Raw genomic sequence first — 20,734 nt, 5'->3', positions numbered from 1 at the left:
GTGAAACCACAGTGCTACAGATGAAAGGACTTGGTTTCTATCAACATTTTTCTTTTCTGTTTAGAGAAGAGATTTGATTATCAAAGAGGAAAATGTCCTTCAGACTGTGGGTTGCTGTGGTACGGGCCTGTTCTGTTCCTGTGAAACCATCAAAAGGTAAAATTGGCCAGCAATACCATACACCACACCAAGAAAAGAGAAAAAAAAGAGGGTCAGGAGAAACACACACTAGCGCACACAAGTCCTTGAACTTCCACAAAGAGATATCATGTTACATTTTGCAGTGTTACCTAGGAAACCATTTTAGTGTAAAAGGAACTCTTTGTCTCCTGCTCTTTGTAAAATTGTTTGAACCACCATATCTCGTAAAAGGTTGCTTCACAGACAATTTATGCAGCATTTAATAAAAGCTCAATCTGCAGTTTGCTGCACCATAAGAAGCAATATTTCTATCAGCAGTCTGAACACTTTAAATTGTATTTGTTGAGAATTGATAAGATTATGTCATAATTTCCAAAAGTCAGAGAAACAAAATATTCTAGTTGTCTTTTTCCTTTTTTCTGACATGGAGTGTCTTTCTCTAGCAGCAAGGCTGTGTATATATTTAAAAAAACACAAAGAACACCACCCCCCCCCCCCCCCCCCCCCCACCCCCCCCCGCCAAAAGGCAGAAATTGCTTTAGGAAGCTCTTATCAGCACCTTTTTACTGACATGTTCGCTGAAGGAAAAGTACATTTTGGTTTCTGTTCCTTTGAACACAGAAGAGGCTTGAACAGGATTTCCGCAATCACAGCTCTCACTCCCCGGTGTGGGCCATTGTGTGGCGGTGCCTACGTGCTGATGTGTGCCACCTGCTAGTCCAAATCCAGCAGGCTGGAACAAAGGGCTTATCTGCCTGAACTACCTGTGCCTGTCACTCAGGCTGGGCTTCCCCCAAACAGGGCAGGTTCTCAGCTGGTGCTGGTGGGGGATTTGCTGTGTAGGAGGGGCAGCCTGCTTGCTCTGGAGGGTGCAACCATCCCAGTCCCACTCTGCAGAGAGGGTGAAAACCCTGAATACTAGGGCAGGGCTTGCAGGCCAGAGAAAGAGATGGGTTTCCACTGAGGTCTTTGCCAGTTATTGTCCGTTATTTATCATCTCTCTTTAAATCCAGCACACAATGTCTGCTATTTCATCTTAAGGAGGATAAAGGTGAGGACTCCCAGGGCCACCATGGCTGCCAGCAGGCTGTCCTGTGCTTCCCCAGCACTTTGTTTAAAGAGCTGACCTAATGAGTTTTGCTCCCTCCTGTAGTCCCTGTCATTTACAGTTGCTATAATTTCCTGTGATAGCTACTTTTTTCCTTCGCCACCTCCTTATGATATTGCAGGATTCATCTATAAGGCTGATGTGCTCTGACTGCAGCATGCTAGATTTGTCTTCGTCTTAATATATTATTTATGATGCTATTATTCCTTGCAGTGGACTGCCTGCCACGCTCTGCATACAGTTGCTGGTCTTCCAAAGCATCATGGCCAGCCAAAGAAAACACTGATATAATTGAATTAACAGTGGTTCTGTTAGCCTTAATAGAGTTTGTCATGAAACACTAAGCAGATGTGACAATGATCTTGGTTAGTCATATTTTTGTCCCTACTCCTAGACAAGGTAACTGTTAGCCAGATCAGTGGGGAGGATAATTCTCCTTTGCTGATCAGTAATTGCGCTTACCCAGACATGTGGCAATCACTTTGGACTGATGGCTGAAATAAGCCAGGGACTTGAATAGCAGAAAGTTTTATATTCTGACAATAAACTTGGCTAATTAAAACAAGATGCAGATGGTACTGCCACCTAGCAATTTTCACCTCACTTACTCTGACTCCAATTATAGCCTTTCCCTACTGACTTACACTGTTTAAATTACATTCAGGGGATAGATGACTATTTACCTGTTTCTATTCATACAAAGATGTCTAACACATCATTGTTCTGCACAAGGCATGTGAAGATGGACTTAGTACTTATTCTGAAAAGTGTCTTCACTTTTTATAAGAAAGGGAAAAAAGTAATAAAAAAGACTACTTAGAGACTCATTAGCAGACACATGCATCAGCAGGAAGCATATGAATATTACACACACAATGCGTCTTTCTAACACTTGTTCATTGGAGCAGGTGCCATACTTCTGGGAAATTAACTTTAATTGGATAAATAGAAAACTGGCCGTAACTAAGATAGTCTAACCGACTTTCTTAGCTTATTATTTTCGTCAGACACTCTGAAATGCTTGATGTTGATCCCTTGGGTGACTTTCACTGCTCAGAGTAAAATACGTTTACAAGGAAAGGGTTAGACAATTGGTCATCAAGAATGAGTTAGGTTTGCTTGATCTTGCCTCAGTGCAGCAGAGTGGATAAGACTACCACTTGAGCTTCTCCACATTGCTTTAAACAAGCTTTAGAAACAGGCTTTAGGGAGCAAAAATCCGTGCCTAACAAGCGAGAGAACATCCTGCTAGTTCTGTGGCAGAAGAATGATCTGGAATTGCATCCCCAAAACTACTCTGGCCATCATCTGGACCATGTGTTGTGGTTAATGCTGATGCATTACTGTTATGGCACTTTATTCTGGCAACCCTTTCCCTGCAAACCAGCCACGTGTATTGCCATCCTGCTAGCAGCAAAAGTGCACTGAACTGAGCATGCTTTTCCCAATCGCCTAATTTTTTTCACATGAGGAGCTTTCAGGTGCAAAATATTTCCTGATGTAGAGCTGCAGTGGGGCAGGACTCGCACTTATCTTTGAAATCACACTTGTGGAGTTTGAAAATGTATGTCTGTTGGAGGGAGAGGAGAAGAACTGGGCAGTGGACCAGGATTTATTTACAGAGACCCATTGTTTTGCGTTATTCAGCTGGGTTCCATTCTGTGTAAAAATACGTATGCAAATTAATGCTGATAGGAAAGGAACTTCCATGCATCCTCGATGACATGCTAAATGAGGTCAATGTGAGTACCATTAATATGATGAATAAGATGACACTAACTTGAGTGAAGCGCTCAAAGCATCCTTGCTTTCTCTTGGCTTTCCTGTTTGTCCTGTTCAGCCCCAGGGAGCTTCTGCACTGTGGCACCAGAAGCCCCTGTAGGGGACAGATCTCATGATTCAAACAGAGAGTGAGTAGCTCAGTGGTCTCCTCCCCTGCCAAAAGCCACCACAGTGGCACTGCTTCTTCTGGGTGGGGAGCTGTGGGTTCTCAGTGGAGGGACCATTCCTTGGCAGGGTGCTGCTCTGGGTGCCTGCGCTCTGCTTGGCTGGCCAAGACTGCACCAGGGCAACATGTTTCCTTCAGTTCCTCTCCTGATCCCTCCTGCCCAGCAGACGGCAAGACAGGTCTCTGTCAGAGGATCTGTGCATTCCATCTGGGAGTACACCTTTGGGGAAGTGTTGCAAGGGAATAGTGCTTTAAGGGGCTAAGTTCAAATCTCCCTTTGGCAGAAGGTTTTGGACATGAGCAGAGCAGTTACAGACCCCGAATAGCTGGTGCATCAGGGCACCTTCTTGCTGTCCCTCCTTCATGCCTGTGTTTTACATGGACTTTCCTTTCACTGGCAAGAGATGGAGGAGCTGTGCAAAACGAGACATCCAGCACCACTGCTGGGCATTCTTGGGCCCTTTTCTCCAGGCTTATCATTGTTTATAGGGGAACATTTATATTAATTTTAAAATAGAGGTATATTAATCTTTGAATAGCTTCTGTAGGTGCTGCTGATACGAAGCATTTTAGACAACTATAGACAAAGGAATTTCACAAAGGATTGGCTGCAGGACTGAAAATTATACAGGTCCCTAAGCACCTGGAGAGCTTTTGCTTTCCCATTTGCTGCAGCTCTGGGAGCGTGCAGGTCAAACGCAGCAGAGAGGAGCACTGTGTGACCGTGCAATGTCCTCCGTCCCCAGGCTAGAGAGTCCCTCAGCATTACTCGCGGCACGCCCCAGTCCTGGTAGACATCCTCCCTGCGTGCACACCACACATCTGGAGGCCAGTGTGCCCAGCTTGAAGGGATCCTGCATGGGGAAAAAAACAGGCAAGTATGTGGGCAAGGCACTGAAAAATGATGTCTGCAATGCTCTGCATTTGCATGCCACATACATGGCACATATCAGGAAGGCAATAGGTCCTGAACAGGGTGTACTGGCAGGGCAGAAAAGCCCATATATGATCTGAGCAAGGGTAAATTACTGGATTAGATCCCTTGTTTCTATGGGGTCACACGGTTACAATGCCTACTCCTCTCACAAAACAAGTCCACTAAACCTAGTAATGGACATAACCAATGTTTATTTGTACCATAGTTAGTGGCTGTGCATAAGTGATCCCATTACACAAAATCAGGGTGTAGAATCACATATGTTTTAATGAATCTCAGGACTAGGTAGATTTTACACTCTTTTGTTATTATGTGTTTATTACTATTTTCTTGCAGAATAAGTCTCAGAAAAAATCCTCTAAATCAGGCCTGTGAAGCACAACAGATTTATGCCTGCTGAAGGAAAATACAGGGTACTCTGTTATTAATATGTAAAGTCTGGAGATGAAGTAACATCTGTATGATGGTCTACTTTGGTGGACCACGTGTTCGTAAATCCCAGCCTTGCTCTTTTAAACTATTAAGTCTGTCATAAATATTTGATGACGAACAAGCTTATAAAAAGAAAATGCAAAATATGAATAGAGGGAGAGCAAGTGTGTGATTTAATTTTTAATTAATTACCAGCATCTACAGTCCATCTTCTGTAACAGGCAGAAAGTAACAAATTTCTTCCTCACTGTAACCTGATCTAAATGATGAACATTGCATTTATTTGTATTTTTTAAAGGAAAAGGATAAATCATCATAGAAACAACAGAACCAGGAAACAAGGTAGAACAGTCTGGTTTTATTACCATATGTAATCAAGAGCTTTTATTTCCCATCTCTCCTCCTTTTTCTTTTTCTTTCCTGCCTTTTTTTTTTTTCTTTTACAACCGACATTAAGTTGTGAATCATATGTTAGGGGGATGTGGAAATGAAGGGAAACTGGTGACATCACAATACTTTACAACTTTACAACAAATGAGAGTCTGAATTTGTTGCATCTACCAGTGTATAGCAAGGGTGGAAAGCAAAGGCACACACAGGTTCATGAACCCCTCAAAACAGAGGGTGGAAGGGAACTGGGGTTGGGAAAGGATGAAAACAAAAGACCCACTGAATACAAAATGAACATTTCGAGGTCAACCCAGTAACTGCGCTGTATGTTGTGAAGGCAGGTCGCTGCACAAGCTGTTGCCATGATTATCCATCTCTATGTTTTGGGAGAACGCTTTGAGGGATAATATCAAGGGAACCCTGCTTCAGGGGCTTGGAGCTTGGTAAAAACATTGTTAGTTGGTTCTTTTTAAAAAAAAAAACCTTGCTACCTACTGTTTTCAAAGGGTTTTCAGTTTGTTTTTATTAAAACAACAACATTGCTTTGGATACAGATCTATCTACTCCAGTCTGCATAGTTCACTACGGGTGAACAAAACTGTTTCATAAAAGAAGCCATGATGAAATGAAAGAACATGCAAGCACCCTTGTTACACACTTTGGTGTAGACCATCCAGACTTTATATATACCATCTATAAGCTAGTGTACTTAAAGTCTGTCTTTTCAATCATTCAGAAACAGAACCAAAACCCTGAAAAACAAATGGAAGTATAAAATTTTAAAAAACAAATTGAAACAGAAACAACCACCTTACTCAAACATACTGTTCAGTAGAGATATATATATATATATATATATAAAAAGCTTAGAAGCGATCCCCATCATTTTTCTACAGTATGTTGACACAGTTATTGTAACAGATTAAAAACACAGCTACGTTTTTGCATAAACTGAAAGACTGGAAAGGAACTTACACGCCTGCGCACACACACACGCACAAACCTGTGCGCGCGCACACTCCCACGCTAGCTACATGCACAGTCACACCAAAGAAACAAAAGAAAAAAACCCCACGTTTTTCCCCAAAGAAGTATATGCAGCATCCTTCTGGAGCAGCAGGTAGCTACAGCAGGAGCCTGCCTGCCTGTCTTAGCTCCATGAGCCCTGCATGCTGCAGGATGTGCGGCCGGGCTTTCTGCAGGGCTTGGCCCCTCTCACCAGTGCTGTCCCCTGCCAGGGGACATACCAGCTCCATGGACAAGGGTGTTAGTCATTTTCCTGCTGCCAGTGAGAATGATCTCCATGCTGACATGCTGTAAAGGGGGAGCGGGAGGTGGGGGAAGGCAGAACCCCCAGCATGGTGCCTTGGGAGCATCACTGCCTGTGGATGGTTTAGAGAGAGGACTTGGCACAGCTAGAAAGTCAAATTGGAGGGTATGGTGCTAGCCTAATTTCTTTAGGGATGTGGGGTTACGACAATAACCACCACATTCTTCTTTCAATGTCTTTACTCCAGTTTTTGAAGGGGCTTGGAGGAGGAAGGATCAATAAATATTTGCATTACTCAAAGGGGAAAAAGAAAAAGGTTTTACATACTACAGCTCACAAATATACACAACTGAGGGTGTAAGGCACAAATTTACATGTGGAAGAAAACAGGCTATTCACAGATATATTCCCACGAAAAACCCGTGTGATAAGACCATAATTTATGCATGGTAACAGCCGGCATATTAGCTAGTTCACACTGTTTGAGGATTTTGTTTGCCGTCTCACATGCAAGGTGAAATGAGATGGCACATCACAAGCTGGTGCCTTCACAGAAAGTATTAGCTACTGACAAAGCCATGTTGATAGCAATGGTGCACAGATGTGCAGCTTTTAAGTTTCGCTTGCAGTTGCTTTAGAAGTTATGAACTCGCGGTATTTGTTGCTGTCTTAGGTCAGAGGCCCAGCCAGCTAATTAGCTGAGAGACTTAAATAGATATCCCCTTTTTTTTTCAGCTAACCAGGCAGTCCAGGCACAAAGTTCAGAAATCCAGCTCCAACTAATCTAACTCAGTGAATTTCTTGGAAAAATAAAAGAGTTCTAATTACTCCAGTTAATGGGTTTCACGTTAAATAGGTATAACTTTCAAGGTACTTCTCTGAAAAGCTGCTCATGGGATGATAATGCAGGTCAGTTCCTTAGGAAAAACAAAAGTTGAACAATAAATAAGAGGAGTTACTCATGTTAACAGTCACATGTTATTCATTTAAAGAGAAGGGTAGCAGAAACCTATGTTGTAGTTTGCCCAACCTGGCATTTAACTGCTGTGACCAAATGGCTGTAACACTGAAGGGCATCATTTCACAGTACCTGCTAGTAGTAAACTTCTGCCATTGTTAAGTCAGAGTTAGCTTTATCAATTGGTTTTTTTTCTTTTTTTTTTTCTTCCTTCTTTTTTTAAAATTTTTTTTTCTTTTTTTACGTTTGTGTGTTTTTTACATTTGTTTTGCTTTTCAGAGCACTCTTTCCCAGTTCAGGAATGCACTGTGCAGTTGGGGGCAGGGGGTGAAATGTCACAGTCATTTTCACCTGTGTGCTTTTGGCTCAATGTTTGTGATGGAGGATTAGTCTTTTGAGCAAAGAACTGGCAGGTTGTAGGGGTGAATCCTGCAATTATAAACCTTCAACCATGGGTCATATGGCTCGGGTTTAAAAAAATATTCCACTTTTCCCAGAGAGCAGAAATCCAACACATCTTCAGCTTGCAACAACTATCTTCTCAGAGGAGCGAGTGATAACAGTTGCAGAACACTGGCTTCCAAGGGCAACTTCTGTGTAATTGCCATCCTCCTCCCGCTCCCCCTCCCCCCCCGATTATGTACATGCATCGTTGGGCTTCATGGATGTGGAAAGCGGAGCAAAGGAAGGTTTGGGAGGTACGTCTGGCTTTAGCGAGGGCGTGCGTTTCAAGCCTGACCTCGTCAGTGAGTTGTAGGCAGTGAGACTTGGCTGCCGGGATACAGTCACAGCCTGTGCCTGAGCAGCGTGGACCTGTATGGAGTCCACTCGCTGCGGGGCCGGCGGTGGGTTGTCACCCCGGCTGAAGCTCTGATTGCGGGAGAGGTGGGATGAGTTGGAGGAGTTAGTGTTGTTTCTTTTGAGGGTTGATGCCTGATGACTTCTCGTGAGGGAGTTTGTGGGGTAGCTTCTCTTGTAGTCCACGTTGTAAGCAGAAGAGTGCATCTCCAGCCGCTTGCTCAGGCCGCTCTGTGACAGCGAGGCACCCGGGGGCCCCAGGGATGCCTCCCGCTGGGGGACTTTCGGTGGCATGCTGTCAAGATTTTCCACCAGGTTAACTCCGTGGCTGGGGCTTTTGCTGCTGAGGTGGTCCTTGATAGTTTTGTACTCAAGGGTGGCATTCTGGTCCTCCACAGACATCTGAGCCCCATCGCTCATTTTTGGCTGGTCAACATACTCATGCTGGTAGCCTTGCTGGGCTATGGGCAGGACCACAACACTGGGGATGTGGCTGGGAGAAGCCCTGAGCGGCAGGTCAGTTGGGATCACTGGTGATGCCATTGAGGGGATATCTTTTGTGCAGGCATTGATGAGGTTCTGGTTTCTCTCCCATTCCCTACTGCCTCGGCTGGGCTTTCTCTTCTGTTGCAGGGTTGGGGTGGACTCGGGGGTTGGCAGGGCAGCCAGGTCCAGATGGTGCTGGTCAGCTTTGATTAGCATCTTGGCAGTGCTGCCTGGGGTAGTCAGCTTGCCATTGTGCATCAGAGGTGTGAGGATAGCTTCAGGCTTTGGCTCCTTGGACTGAGCATCCCCAAAGAGGCCACTGAGCTTGGAAACACTGCTCATGGAGCCACGGCGGGAGTGGGTCAGCTCCTTCTCCTTCCTCTGCACAGCAGCCATGTCTCTGCGGCGGTGGTCGCAGATGCAGTACACTATGATTCCCGAAAAGACGGCCCCCATGACAAAAGCAAGAATAACAGCAATGGCCAACAGGGTGACTGGCACCAGCTGATCATGACCTTTCAGGTAACTCTCGCGAATCACTCCTGCAATAGACAGCATACAGTGGTTAAACAAACTAAGGACGAATGAGGAGCGGGGAGGTGGGGGAGGCTACTTATCATTAACTACTTTATTCAAAGGCATGCCCCTGGGAGGTTGGTTTGTGTTTTGCAGGGTGATTTTGTTTATCAGCTTGCTGATAAAATTTGGAGACATACTGTACCTGCTAGCTACATCTTCCATGTGCAGCCTTCAGCTTTCAGTACAGCTTTCAGATCTGGAGCTGAAGACTACAAAGTTCAGGAAGGGAAAGGGAATTCACTTGCAGGACAAATACAATTGGTTTGAAATCCTGGCCCTGGGCAATTCACAGTGACTTCAGCAGATCAGAGCTATTAGCTCTCCTCCTCTGACATATTGCTCATTGCTGACCTTCCTCTTTCTGATCTCACCTAGGCTAATACCATCTTATTTTTGTAAGTAATCATCTTATTTATGGTAAGTAATTCTCACTGAAAAGCCTTTAAAGGGAGGAGAGGAGATAGAACCTCAGCGAATACCAGAGAAGTGTATTCCACATTGTTTAAGGCTTCTTTCTCTCTCTTCATTCTGTTTTCTCTGTCATGTGTTTTATAAGTCAGTGTCACATGCCTGAGCTTCAGGAGGATGCTTGAGTAACTACGAAAGATAGAGCAGAGTGTTGAAATTTATTGAGCCTGCTAGATGACTGTCCTTGCTATTTTAATTTTAAAAGCTCTCTCTTTTCTGAACACATGAATAGGTTGACCTCTGTGCTGAAGCCTATGCTTTCTTTTCTAAAACACCTGACTGAGTGCCTTATCCTATGGTTCTGTGCTGTGGTCAGAGGTCACTGTCAAATCCCACTTGGCCATCCAAGCACCACTGTCTGAGGAAGTGTCTTTGGCAGAGTGCACCTCCTCCATCTGAAGTCCCTAATGCAGCATTAATGAATACTCTGAATTTCTGAAGAAAGTCAGTTTTTTTCTGTTATAGGCACCAGGCCAGCAGCACTAATGAAACACAAGCAAAAAGCCTGTAGTATGGTTTTTTTCATTTCTGGTTTTGTTCTTACTGCTTACAAGGAGCAGCCACAGTTTGACAAGGAACTGAAGGAACATCTCTCCCATCTCTTCTTCCAGAGAGGGCCCGAGTGCCAGGGGATTAAAAGCTCCACAGGGGATTAAAAGCTCAAAGGAAATGTAATACTTGTCCTTATTACAGAAGAGACAGCAAGGCAGAAAATACAACTCCAAGGCTCTCACAAGACTTTATGAAGACACAAAACTTTCACACTGTAAATCAACTTCTAAAATAAGGTCTTTTCATGTGTTTTGTACAGAAGGTATTTACAATGCAGAATTAGAACCAAAATACCTCTCACCAAACTATCTTAAAAGAATACTTAAAAGTTGCCACTATCTCACAGAAGCCTTTGTTAAGTATTCTGGATAGATATAGTATTGTTCACATTTTTCTGTTCCAAGTTAACTGCAGCATTTAGGTGGAAAAGGGATATTTGTTTACAAGAGATGAACTTCATATTTAAAAGCAAAACAGCTCCTGAAATCATAAGCACCTGCATGTGACATCACAGCTGGGTGCCACAGAAATTATTGTGCTACGACAACACAAAGGATTATGATTTCACAAGGAGAATAAATAGCAAGAGCAGATGATCACTTAAGAAAATAAGAATCCGGCATTCATATAAATATCCTAATAGTAAAATGTAAAGGCAGGAAAGTAAAACTCAGAAAACAACATAAAATTAGAAACAATCTTCAAATTAAGTGTTTCTAAGAGAACCCTTTTTTAAAGCCCAGCAGCTTCTTCAAAGGCAGATTCTACTATTCTTTGTCATCAGCACTTAACAAGCAGCAGTAAAACCTAGTTCTGTAATTTAAATCCACGTACAAAATTGCTATATGTAGAAGCACAGTCTAGTGGTTACAGCACAGTCAGCAGGAACTATATTTCACTGCAAACGTGTTGGTCTCCTGTGGTCCTTCACCTGCTGATATTCACATGCTAGACTCTGCAGCATTTTGAGGCCAAATTTACTTAAACTTGTAAAACTGTTTGCAGTGATTAACTAGAGAATCAGATACAGAGTCTTAAATGGATGGGAAGAATGGTCACGAAGTTAAGAAAGGCTTTGCCTTAAAAATCTGATTTAATGGATTTCTATGCAGAGACTTCTCAGGCATGTCCCTTTGAGCACTTGTCCAATGTGTCTCACATGGAAAAAACTCAAAATCCCTGCTCAGTGCCTACCTAAGGGTGTAAGTACCTACAGTCAAAGCCAGCATGGGTCCGTGAAAGGAAAGTCATATCTTATTATCATATCTTACTTTCTTCACTGAAAGGGTGGTCAGTCATTCAAACAAGCTCCTATGGAAGTGGTGGAATGATCATCCCTGAAAGTGTTCAAAAAGCATGTTAATGTGCCACTTGGGAACATGGTTTAGAAGAGATCATGGTGGTGCTAGGTTAAAGGTTGAACTTGATCTCAGAGGTCTTTTCCAACCTAAATTGTTCTATGATACTATGATTCTAACATTCTTTTATATATAGGCTGGCAGCAAGATGCTGGAGTGCAGCCCTGTGGGAAGGGAAATGGCATTTTTGGTTTATGGTAAGCTCAATATGACTCAACTATGTGCCCTGGTGGAAGAAAGGGCCAACCATATACAAATATTGGAATGTGCCCAGAGGAGTACAACAGAACTGGGGAAAAGACTACAGGGCATCAGTGATGAGGAATGGCTGAAAATACATATTTTTTTCAGCTTAGAGAAGAGGAGACCTCATTGCTATCTAAAACTTCCTCATGATGAGGAGTGGAGGGGAAAGTGCTGCTCCCTCTCTCAGGTATCTGGTGATAGGATGAAAGGGAATACCTCAAAACTCATGTCCATGCCTGACATTTCCTACTGGCTGAGGGAAACTTCAAGTTCTGCACTCTCAGTCTTCTGCTTTAGGCTAAGTCCTACTCTGTCAGTGACAGCCTTCAGCACAAAACTGTATCACTGCATACAAAAGCAATGTGAAATCTTCAGTTTTAGGTTATCAGTAAGTATCAAAACATTAGCACTCACATTACAAAATTGCTACACAGTCCAGACTGAGTGACCCTTTGTGTTCATGAAAGGGGTAGTTGAAATGAAGTGCACACTGCAGGTGTTTTATACACAGAAATTTATGACTGTCTTAAAACAGCCTGATTCCAGCTATTTCCCCTTGAACTCAAACCTTCCTGACGTTTATTACATTTTCTACACTAAAAGATATTTAACATTAGTGGCTTTGCTCTAGGCAGGCAGATCTTCTCTGGACACAGTGTCAGGTTAATATATAGTTTATTTTTTATCAGGGATCGCTTCCATGTGTCATTAGTTATGCAAGCAATCCCACTAACTTAAATGTAAATAAAATAAAATAGGCAAGATTTGACCCTGCATCAATGACTGTGGAATAGGTAAAACCAAGCAATAAAAAAGTAGGAGAAATGCTCAGCATCCTACTGTCATGACCACAGGGTGGGTGGGGGTAGTCTGGAATTTAATATGATATAGGCTGATAATGGTGGTTGTTGTCTATCAACATATTCAAACCTTAACATCAGCAGTAACTGCCTGCACAGTCTGGGATGAGTAAGGAAGTATGTGATCCCAATCATGTCAAGTTTGAGGGGAACTGTTCATGCCACCTTACAGACTTCATTGTGTGTGCTTTTACTTATCCTGCAATTCTTAAAGAACCGCACAGTCCACATGGCAAGTCCAGCATCCTTCATTTGCACTCATTATTCAAGGAATTAAAATGAATGGAGAAAATAATCAGAAAAATCTAGGGTCTACGTTTTTGAAAGACAAGTAAAGTATTTGGACTCCCAGCTTTGAGGAAATACTTGCTATTAAAAAATCTTACAGCTATTTATTATCTGACATAGTTTTAAGACATTATGTACTGGAAAACTGACTGGCCTGGCTTCATAGAACCAGACTGTAAAATATGTCTGATATAAGTATCATCATATTGTACTTATTTAATAATACAGTTATTATTCTAAATTAAATACTTTTAAAGTGTTATGTCTAAACTTTCCTGTTTGCAACATATCATTTACAAAACTGAAAAGACTTTGCTTATTTCATTTTATGTGGTCTGAATCCATACTCCTGACTATTTTCTCTAGTGTATGGAGACCTATCACTTTGGGTAACAACAAACTATTCTTTTGAAAGGGATAGTTTTGACAGAAATACCTATATAAACATTGTACTCCAGAGACGTGTGATGGTAAAAATAAATCAAACCCAAAAATGTTACAAAGACATAGATGACATCAAATATGTGCACCTCCAAAGATCGTATCTTACATGTCATGTCACTAATGCCACAAATATGCTGACACTGACCTCTCTGAAGTCTTCCATTTAAGTCAAGCTCTCTCCCTTACAAATCACAGCTGAGCTTACAACTTCAGGGTCTTCCTCCCTGTGATGAAGTATTACTTCTGGCTACTAAAAGAGCCAGTCTAGTCACCTGATATTCTCCCTTTTCCATGGCTATTCCGATTCCCATAGACAACCTGATCCTTCCACCTCCATTAACTTTCTGTAATTTCATCCCACATCCTTTTGTCTGCATCTCCTAACATTGCCATTCATTTTCTCAGTCAGTATACCCTGTGCTGTAGCAGTCTGGAACACGCAAGCAAAATCACCTCTTCTTACTCATCTAATGAAAGAGAAGACCTGATATGGTATTGTGTTATTCTGCTATGCATAATTAATTCCTTCTTCCAGCAGAGCTTCTAGGTAAGGTACACAGTTTGGGCTGGCTGGTTGGTAAAGAAGACATTTAGAAGAATGTTTTCAGACCTCCAAAGTGATTCAATTCTGAAATGAGCTAGTGCGTGTACAAATCACAGGTAGAGCACTGATCTAACTAAAGGTAGTTGGGGAATGACCAAGGAGACATTACATTTTATGTCAATAATACTTATTCTTTTGTTAAAGTTCTGGAAGATGTGAAAAGCAGGCTTGTGGAATGTCTCTGGGTAAAAATAATACAGAAAAGACCAGAGGTTATTCAAAGATATAGGTCACTTGTATGCTAGATTATCATAAGCAAGAAGGTGAGCCTCCTTCTTTTCACCAATTAACAAAAGTATTCAGGCTTTTGGACAGTACATATGCTAAAAAAAACAAGTTAAAAAGCAAGATGTGCAGAGTGCTGAAAAGAGTACTGTATGAAATGCTGATGAAGCTATTCTGGAGATGCTCTGCTCCTTCTAATTCTAATAGGAAAGAAGTTCCAAGGGCAGAAATGTAATTCAGATGAAATAATCACAAAGGAATAGAGTTCATAATTCTAAGGAATACATGGCATGTGCATAACTTGTGCATAATAAGAATAATGAATATCAACATAAAAAACTTCATTAAAGGAGGATAGATAAGGGAAGACATGGAGAATGAATTATTTACTCCTTTTCCTGCTGCAATTTTCAACAAAAATTCCCACTCTGATCTGCGATCAGAAATGTAACAAAGTTAGGGAGTAAGTGGTGACCATGATAGAGAAAAGAAGTAAACCTATTTAAATAATACACATTTTTGAATTGTCTTAAGAAATTTGTCCCAAACTGCTTAACTAGCCAAAGCAATTTCTAGACACAGTAAAGTATCTTGGACAACACTGGAGGAAGTACAAGCATAAAGAGCCCTGGAAAAGGACAAGTATATTACATGCCTTTGTGAATAGCCAAAGGGTGGACCCAACCAAACACAGACCTGCCAGCACAATCTTTAGAATGGAGATGACACTAGTACAAGTAATAAAACAATCAATTTCAAAGTAATTAAGAAGGAAAAAAAAAGGAAAGCAATTTTTCCAATAGTAAATTCCATTAAAAAAGACAAATTTCCTTGCTTGGCAGGATAAATGGCTTACTTTTTGTGGGGAAGGAGTAAGTATGATAGCCTTTGACTTCTCTAAAGTCTTTGACTTATCTTCTTAGAAGTAAATGAAAGCGAGCTACAACCTGCTAAAAAGCTGCAGTTGCACAGTGCTGACCAAAGGTTTCCCTGGAAAGAGATCTGAAGTAAGGTGTCTGTCTCAGGAGAACAGCAATTAACAGAAATCTGCAGAAAGGACACCTCCACTCCAGAGGCCCAGCAAAAGCTGTGTCCTTTTAGCACGTGCAGCATAAAAAGAAACATCTCATGATGAAGGCACATTTCCTTGTCTCACCTGCGATCCCAGTGTGACAGGAATGGCAGAATATCAAGAAAAGCCCCACAATCACAATCCTTTCAGTTCTGGCGTATGCTTTACAGTGAGTACAGACTGAAATTCCAGCTTGTAATCCTCACAACTGGTCGATGAATGAAAACAAACAGCAAATGACTTCCAAGTTTGAATAGCTTGATGGGAAGCTGTTTTAGTGATACGAGAGTTTGGATGCTACCTTCTTCCACAACTAGGCTGAAGTTGGTGAGGATAACTCAAAGGACAGAGCCATATCTGGTCTGCCACTGCAAGTTCCGGTGTGTGAATAACAGCTACCTGTCCTGAAAAGTAACACCTTTCAGTCTGAGCACTGCAGTTTGCTGTAGTGTGGAGACAAAGAAATGATTTATGGCTGGGAGCAGTGTACCCTGAGCAATGAGAAGACCATATGCCACGTGCACCACGATCGCTTTGTGATCAGATCCGCAGGGAGCTGTCACTGTCTGTCTTTCCAAAGTTGCCTGTAACAGTTGGTAAAGTAATAACCCAAAATGGTGATACACATGAAACTTGAAACACTGAAGTGGGAAATGAAGAATGATGTTTTGGGAGGGAAATGAGGGAATAACTACCAGGAAATAAGGTAATATTTATCTCCTGACCACATATTAAGAGCAGTTGAGGAGTGAGTGCCATTGCTGTGTTAAATGTCACCTCTCTAAATGGGAATGAGCCCACTTCCATCTCCAACAGCTACAAAATCACTTGAGACTTTCCACAGAACAAGTCATTGTTACAGAAAGGCACAATGATTTCTTTACTATTGTTATTTAAGGGAAAACTCAGCAGTTAATTTCATTCTTCAGTACAAGCTTCTCTGTCAGATGTACATCTCCCTCTCCTTAGGCTTGCAAGAAACACTGGTAAAAAAACTCATTATGAATGGAGGTTTTTATGGGCTTCAGAATACCTTTTAAAAATACCACTGAATCGGTTTTCAACTTGTGTCTCTAGTTGTTAGAAATGTGTTTACAGGTAGTCTCATGCTGCTAGAAGACTATTTCGGACTGGTAAATCCCTGCAGGTATTAACAAGCTTTCTTCCCCTTTTTTAACTAGCAATAATAGTTTTTAAAAAATCAAAAAAAAAACAAAAACAAAAAACAAAAAACAAACAAAAAAACCAAACAAAAAAAACCCCAGACAAATTTAGACTGAACTCTGAGATTTCAGTGACAAAAAAATAGAGGAATGACCAAAGTCTACCCTGCACTTCTGAGATCTTATCTCATGTTTTCCCAAAGGAATAATTTCAAGATTTGACATAAACCAACCACACTATTATCCCAATGATTTGGTGTTTAAAATAATTGCTTTGTTGTAAACAGTAGCAAGGCTTTTTCTTCATCTTTGTCCTGGCTGCAAGGACTCATTGTGCTGACTCAGTGCAATACTACCCAGTACCCATTCTTCTGGACTCTTGGTGTCACCAGCTAGAAAAAACCCAGCTCAAACATTCATAGTTAAAGCTGCTGGAAAATGCTTTTCCCCTGCCTTCCCTCTCAGTAAAACTATATTGTTGACTTGTAAAGGTCTGCAACTCTTAAGTTTTGCATGACTGTGTTGAGAACAGCAATCCATCTCCTCTCTTATGCCACTCTAGGGCTCTGAAAGTCAGTTGCCTGAGCTAGTAGTCTGAGGTATCCAGCAAAGAAAAAGTGGGCGCATGCAGTTGGAGAGAGAATGAATTTGTTAAAGAAAAAACCTTCAGCTACAAGAAACCTGGGGATCATTGGAAGTGTGAAGAGAAATCATACTTCAGAACTATGAAAACAAAATCAGTATATATAATGTAACTGAAGTAACATGCAACAAAGCCCTGGAAAAGATCTAAGCAATCTGATCAGCTATAGTGGCCTCTGTTAGGGTTTTCTGGCCCCTTATCAGACCTATTTCAGAAACAATCCCTCCAAGACAGGTTTATCAGCTGATCTTTAACAGTGGTTTAATTTCTCCTTTCAGCTGGTTCATCGTTATATCATTTCTCTCCACTTTCCACGAATGACTGCCAACATGACTGTCTATAGAAAAAAAGATGGTTTTCAAAAAGAAGGGAGATCAACATGTCCATATGAGATAACTTGTGACTCTTGCAGCAACATTTTCAGAACGGATTTCAATTATCTGTTTATAGTTCGATTATGACCCTGCAATCCAATTTTTCTGCATGCCACAGTGGCCATACAAAACTCACATCATGGCCTTTTGAATTCACACTTGTGAATTTTGAAACAAGAGATTATTATAGATGGAGATTACAAAATCTGAACCAGAAAATTCATGCTCAGATAACTTCCACCCACACTGGAGTGAAGGGGAGGCAAGACCTGAAAAAGACTGGAATAGCCAGCTCTTAAACCTTTTTAAAGTGTGTTACTTCTGACTTGTAAATGAACCAGTTTATTAAGTTTGCAGGTATGGGAGAAGGTTTGTTTGACACAACCTCCTGCATATGTAATATAACAAAGGTCATTACAGTCCTGAAGCCAGCCCAATTTTGTTTGTCCCAGAGGCTAAGCTCAGGGCCAGCTCTTTCAGTAGAAAGCATTTGACAACCTTTCTCCCACTGGCAGGTGGTACGCAGTGGCTGATCATTTTGAACTTTCCCGATTTCAGTACTTTCCTTCACCTCTCACCCTTTCCCACTGAGTGATGATAATTTTAGATGCCTTTGCACGATGGAGAGTAAGCAGACACATCAGGTCGTTAAAAAAAAAAAAAAACACAGGCGCTCACAGTAGTTAAAAACAAGATGTATAAAATCCAAATGTCAAGGAAAATTAATTCTTTTGTAGCTTGTCTTGGCAGAGACAAACTTTATGCTGCTTTGCATCTTAAAACACAAATTTCCTTTAAAGTCTGCAGCATTTCCTCTAATGACGTAAGAAACCTCAGTGCACATTCTGGGACCTTCCTACTATGCCTGGGATAAGCTTAAACACATACAGCTGCTCTTTATTAGCTTACTTCAGGGGATCTTTCACAGCTGGGTTAAAATAGATTTACATATGTTTGGCTGCATATGCATGATTTCAGGGCTCCAGAGAAGTTGTTGTAGCCTGCAAAGTGAATCTCTAATCTTCACAGTTCCCATTTCACTGCATGGAGCTCCTCTGATGGCACAGAACAAGTGTGTGTTTCTTTTTTTTCCGTTTTTTTTTCCTTTTCCTGATGCAGGCATTATGTATTCTGAGCAGCCCAGTGCCTTTCTGGAAGCAGTTTTTATGAACAGTGTCAAGGAAAAAGAAGCTGTCGCTGAGAAATTCTGTAGCTTTTCCTCTCCTTTTATACAGCCTGTTTTGAACTATGGCCTTTCTGCACAACAGGAAAAAGTAAAGCTTGCAGAATGTCAACATAGGCAGCTCTGCTTAGCAGGCTGAAGCTCAAAGCAGCCTTATGGTAGAATTTGGGTTAAATTTCAAATACCGCATATAATCTAAAAGCAAAAATTGTTTCCTCATCAGCTGTGATCTTCTTTAAAGACACAAAAATGTAAATGCTAATTTTGAGCTAGTGGTGCAAATGAACACATCACAGCTGAACTAACAAAAGAGTAATCTATTAAACATTTAAAGACAAATAGTAAGACAGTACCCTATATTTCCTATTCCCTGAGGCCCCTGGAAATCATAACTAAATCGTTGAACAACTATGCGACCAAGCCAACAGTGTTTATTCATGCACATAGACTGTGTTTCTTAGGGACAGTCCTTCTGCCCACAGCTGGGCTGCTGGAGCATGTCAGGAACGTGGCTGGATCCCTTGTTAGCTCTGCCTTTGTACAGAGGGAGGACGAAACCTCTTGTGTCATTAAAATGCCATCATTGTATATTGCATGACAGAAAGCAAACACTGTGGATTAACTCTTCATTTCTCCTCCACTCATGAATACAGCAGGTGTAGTCAAAAGGCCTAGACTTCAGAAGTAAAACATGCCCCTGCCAGGGATACTGAGACGACTGCTTCTTCCAGGAAGACTTGCAGGTGTTGTAGGCAAAAAATAGATTATACATGTCACTAGGTTTACCATTTCCCTTTGTACTTGCAGTCCCATTGCCTCATCTGCCTTTAAATACATTTAGTGACTGAGGAATTGTGATGAGTTTGAAACACTGGCTGTAACAGTTAGCAAGACTAATTTTACTGTTAGTTCTTCTTTGATATCTTACTACTCTTCAAGTATAAATATCAGAACCCTTCTTTCCTCTGTTACATTAATTCAAATCCATAGTATGTCCAGTAAAGCAAGCATAGTTACTCCAGCCACATCCTGAGGTAAAAGATAGCATTTCCCTGATGGACTTCATGTCTGGATGCTGCTATGATCTCACTTAATTTTCTTAATTTACCTAATTTTCTTAATTTCCAGTGGTACCTTCTTTCATGCATTTTTCTGTCTTATTTATAGTTCTCTGCTTTTTTGTAAACCTAATTATTTTTACCACCTCCCTACCTTGCAGATGCTGTGTGTACATTAATACTTTAATGCCATAATCTCATTGATGTTCCTGTGTACATTTTTTAACATGCTCAGTAATTACTATGGCCAGTCTGCTTCCCTGAATGAGGTGAAAGTGCAGCTTTATCTCAGAGGACATACTTCGGCAAGCAGATGCCTGCCCCAGCTCCATTAAAGCTGTCCTGAGTCCAGCAGTAATCTAACTATGGTAGTGTGGGTAAACAAGTGTCCTCTCCAACCTACATTCAAATCCCATACAGACACCCTCTCAATTGTCCAGCAGCAGGCCAGGCAGACATACCTGTCTGCTTTACCAAACATCTCACAAACAGCAGTGTTGCTGCAAATAACAACTTCCCCGGCCTTCCAATCAGTTCTGGTACTGGGTCAAATTTAACTTTACTAGAGTAATTTGTCCAGTTTCTGCTCATGCTCTTACGTCAACCCAGCATTTTCCAGTGCTGCAGGAAAACCAGGGAGCTTACACAGCTAGTTAGTCAACATGAAGGTAGCTCCTGTAACAAGGAACATGACTGGCTTTTTCCCATTTGTAGACTAGCTCTCAAGACATGTTTACTGATCTACAGATACACAGACTTCCACATAAGAGGTTAAAACCTCATTTCTTTTCCTAGCATTGGAACCCTATCAATTTTTATCATGATCTCTTTTCACTTGGTGACATATAGTTATTCTCCTCTTTTCTAAACACAGTGTAGGTGAGATCAAAACTTTCAGGGAAGCACAGCTGATGTTATCAAGTTGTCTTGCCATGAGCAAGTAGAGATAAACTCTATTGTCTTTCCAGGTCTTGATGCTGGGTATATGAAAGTAGCTGCTGATTTGATATTAGTAATTTAGTTCAATGAGTGTGAACTTCACACTGAGATACGAAAAAAACCCTGCGTACACGAAATTAATTGGTCTTACTGGATGAGTACCTCAGGACCTTGCCTGTTGCTGGTCATATTTAGCCAAAAAACATATAA

At 41.4% G+C, this 20,734-nt stretch overlaps 1 protein-coding gene across 6 annotated transcripts in view; it reads right to left on the bottom strand.

The window, feature by feature from the left end:
• Positions 1-4,904: 4,904 nt before the first annotated feature.
• SEMA6A (semaphorin 6A) overlaps positions 4,905-20,734 on the bottom strand; it is a 119,180-nt gene continuing 103,350 nt past the window's right edge. For all 6 annotated transcript variants that reach the window (XM_048290638.1, XM_048290641.1, XM_048290642.1 and 3 more), the window contains one exon: positions 4,905-9,010. In XM_048290638.1, coding sequence (XP_048146595.1) covers positions 7,821-9,010 — 1,190 coding nt within the window. In that variant the 3' untranslated portion in view covers positions 4,905-7,820. The remainder of the gene's footprint in view (positions 9,011-20,734) is intronic.

Source organism: Corvus hawaiiensis, chromosome Z (genome assembly GCF_020740725.1).
Source record: "Corvus hawaiiensis isolate bCorHaw1 chromosome Z, bCorHaw1.pri.cur, whole genome shotgun sequence".
In the NCBI taxonomy this organism is placed as follows: Eukaryota; Metazoa; Chordata; class Aves; order Passeriformes; family Corvidae; genus Corvus; species Corvus hawaiiensis.
The sequence above is the reverse complement of the archived record's forward strand: the minus strand, read 5'-3'. Positions and strand labels throughout refer to the sequence as shown.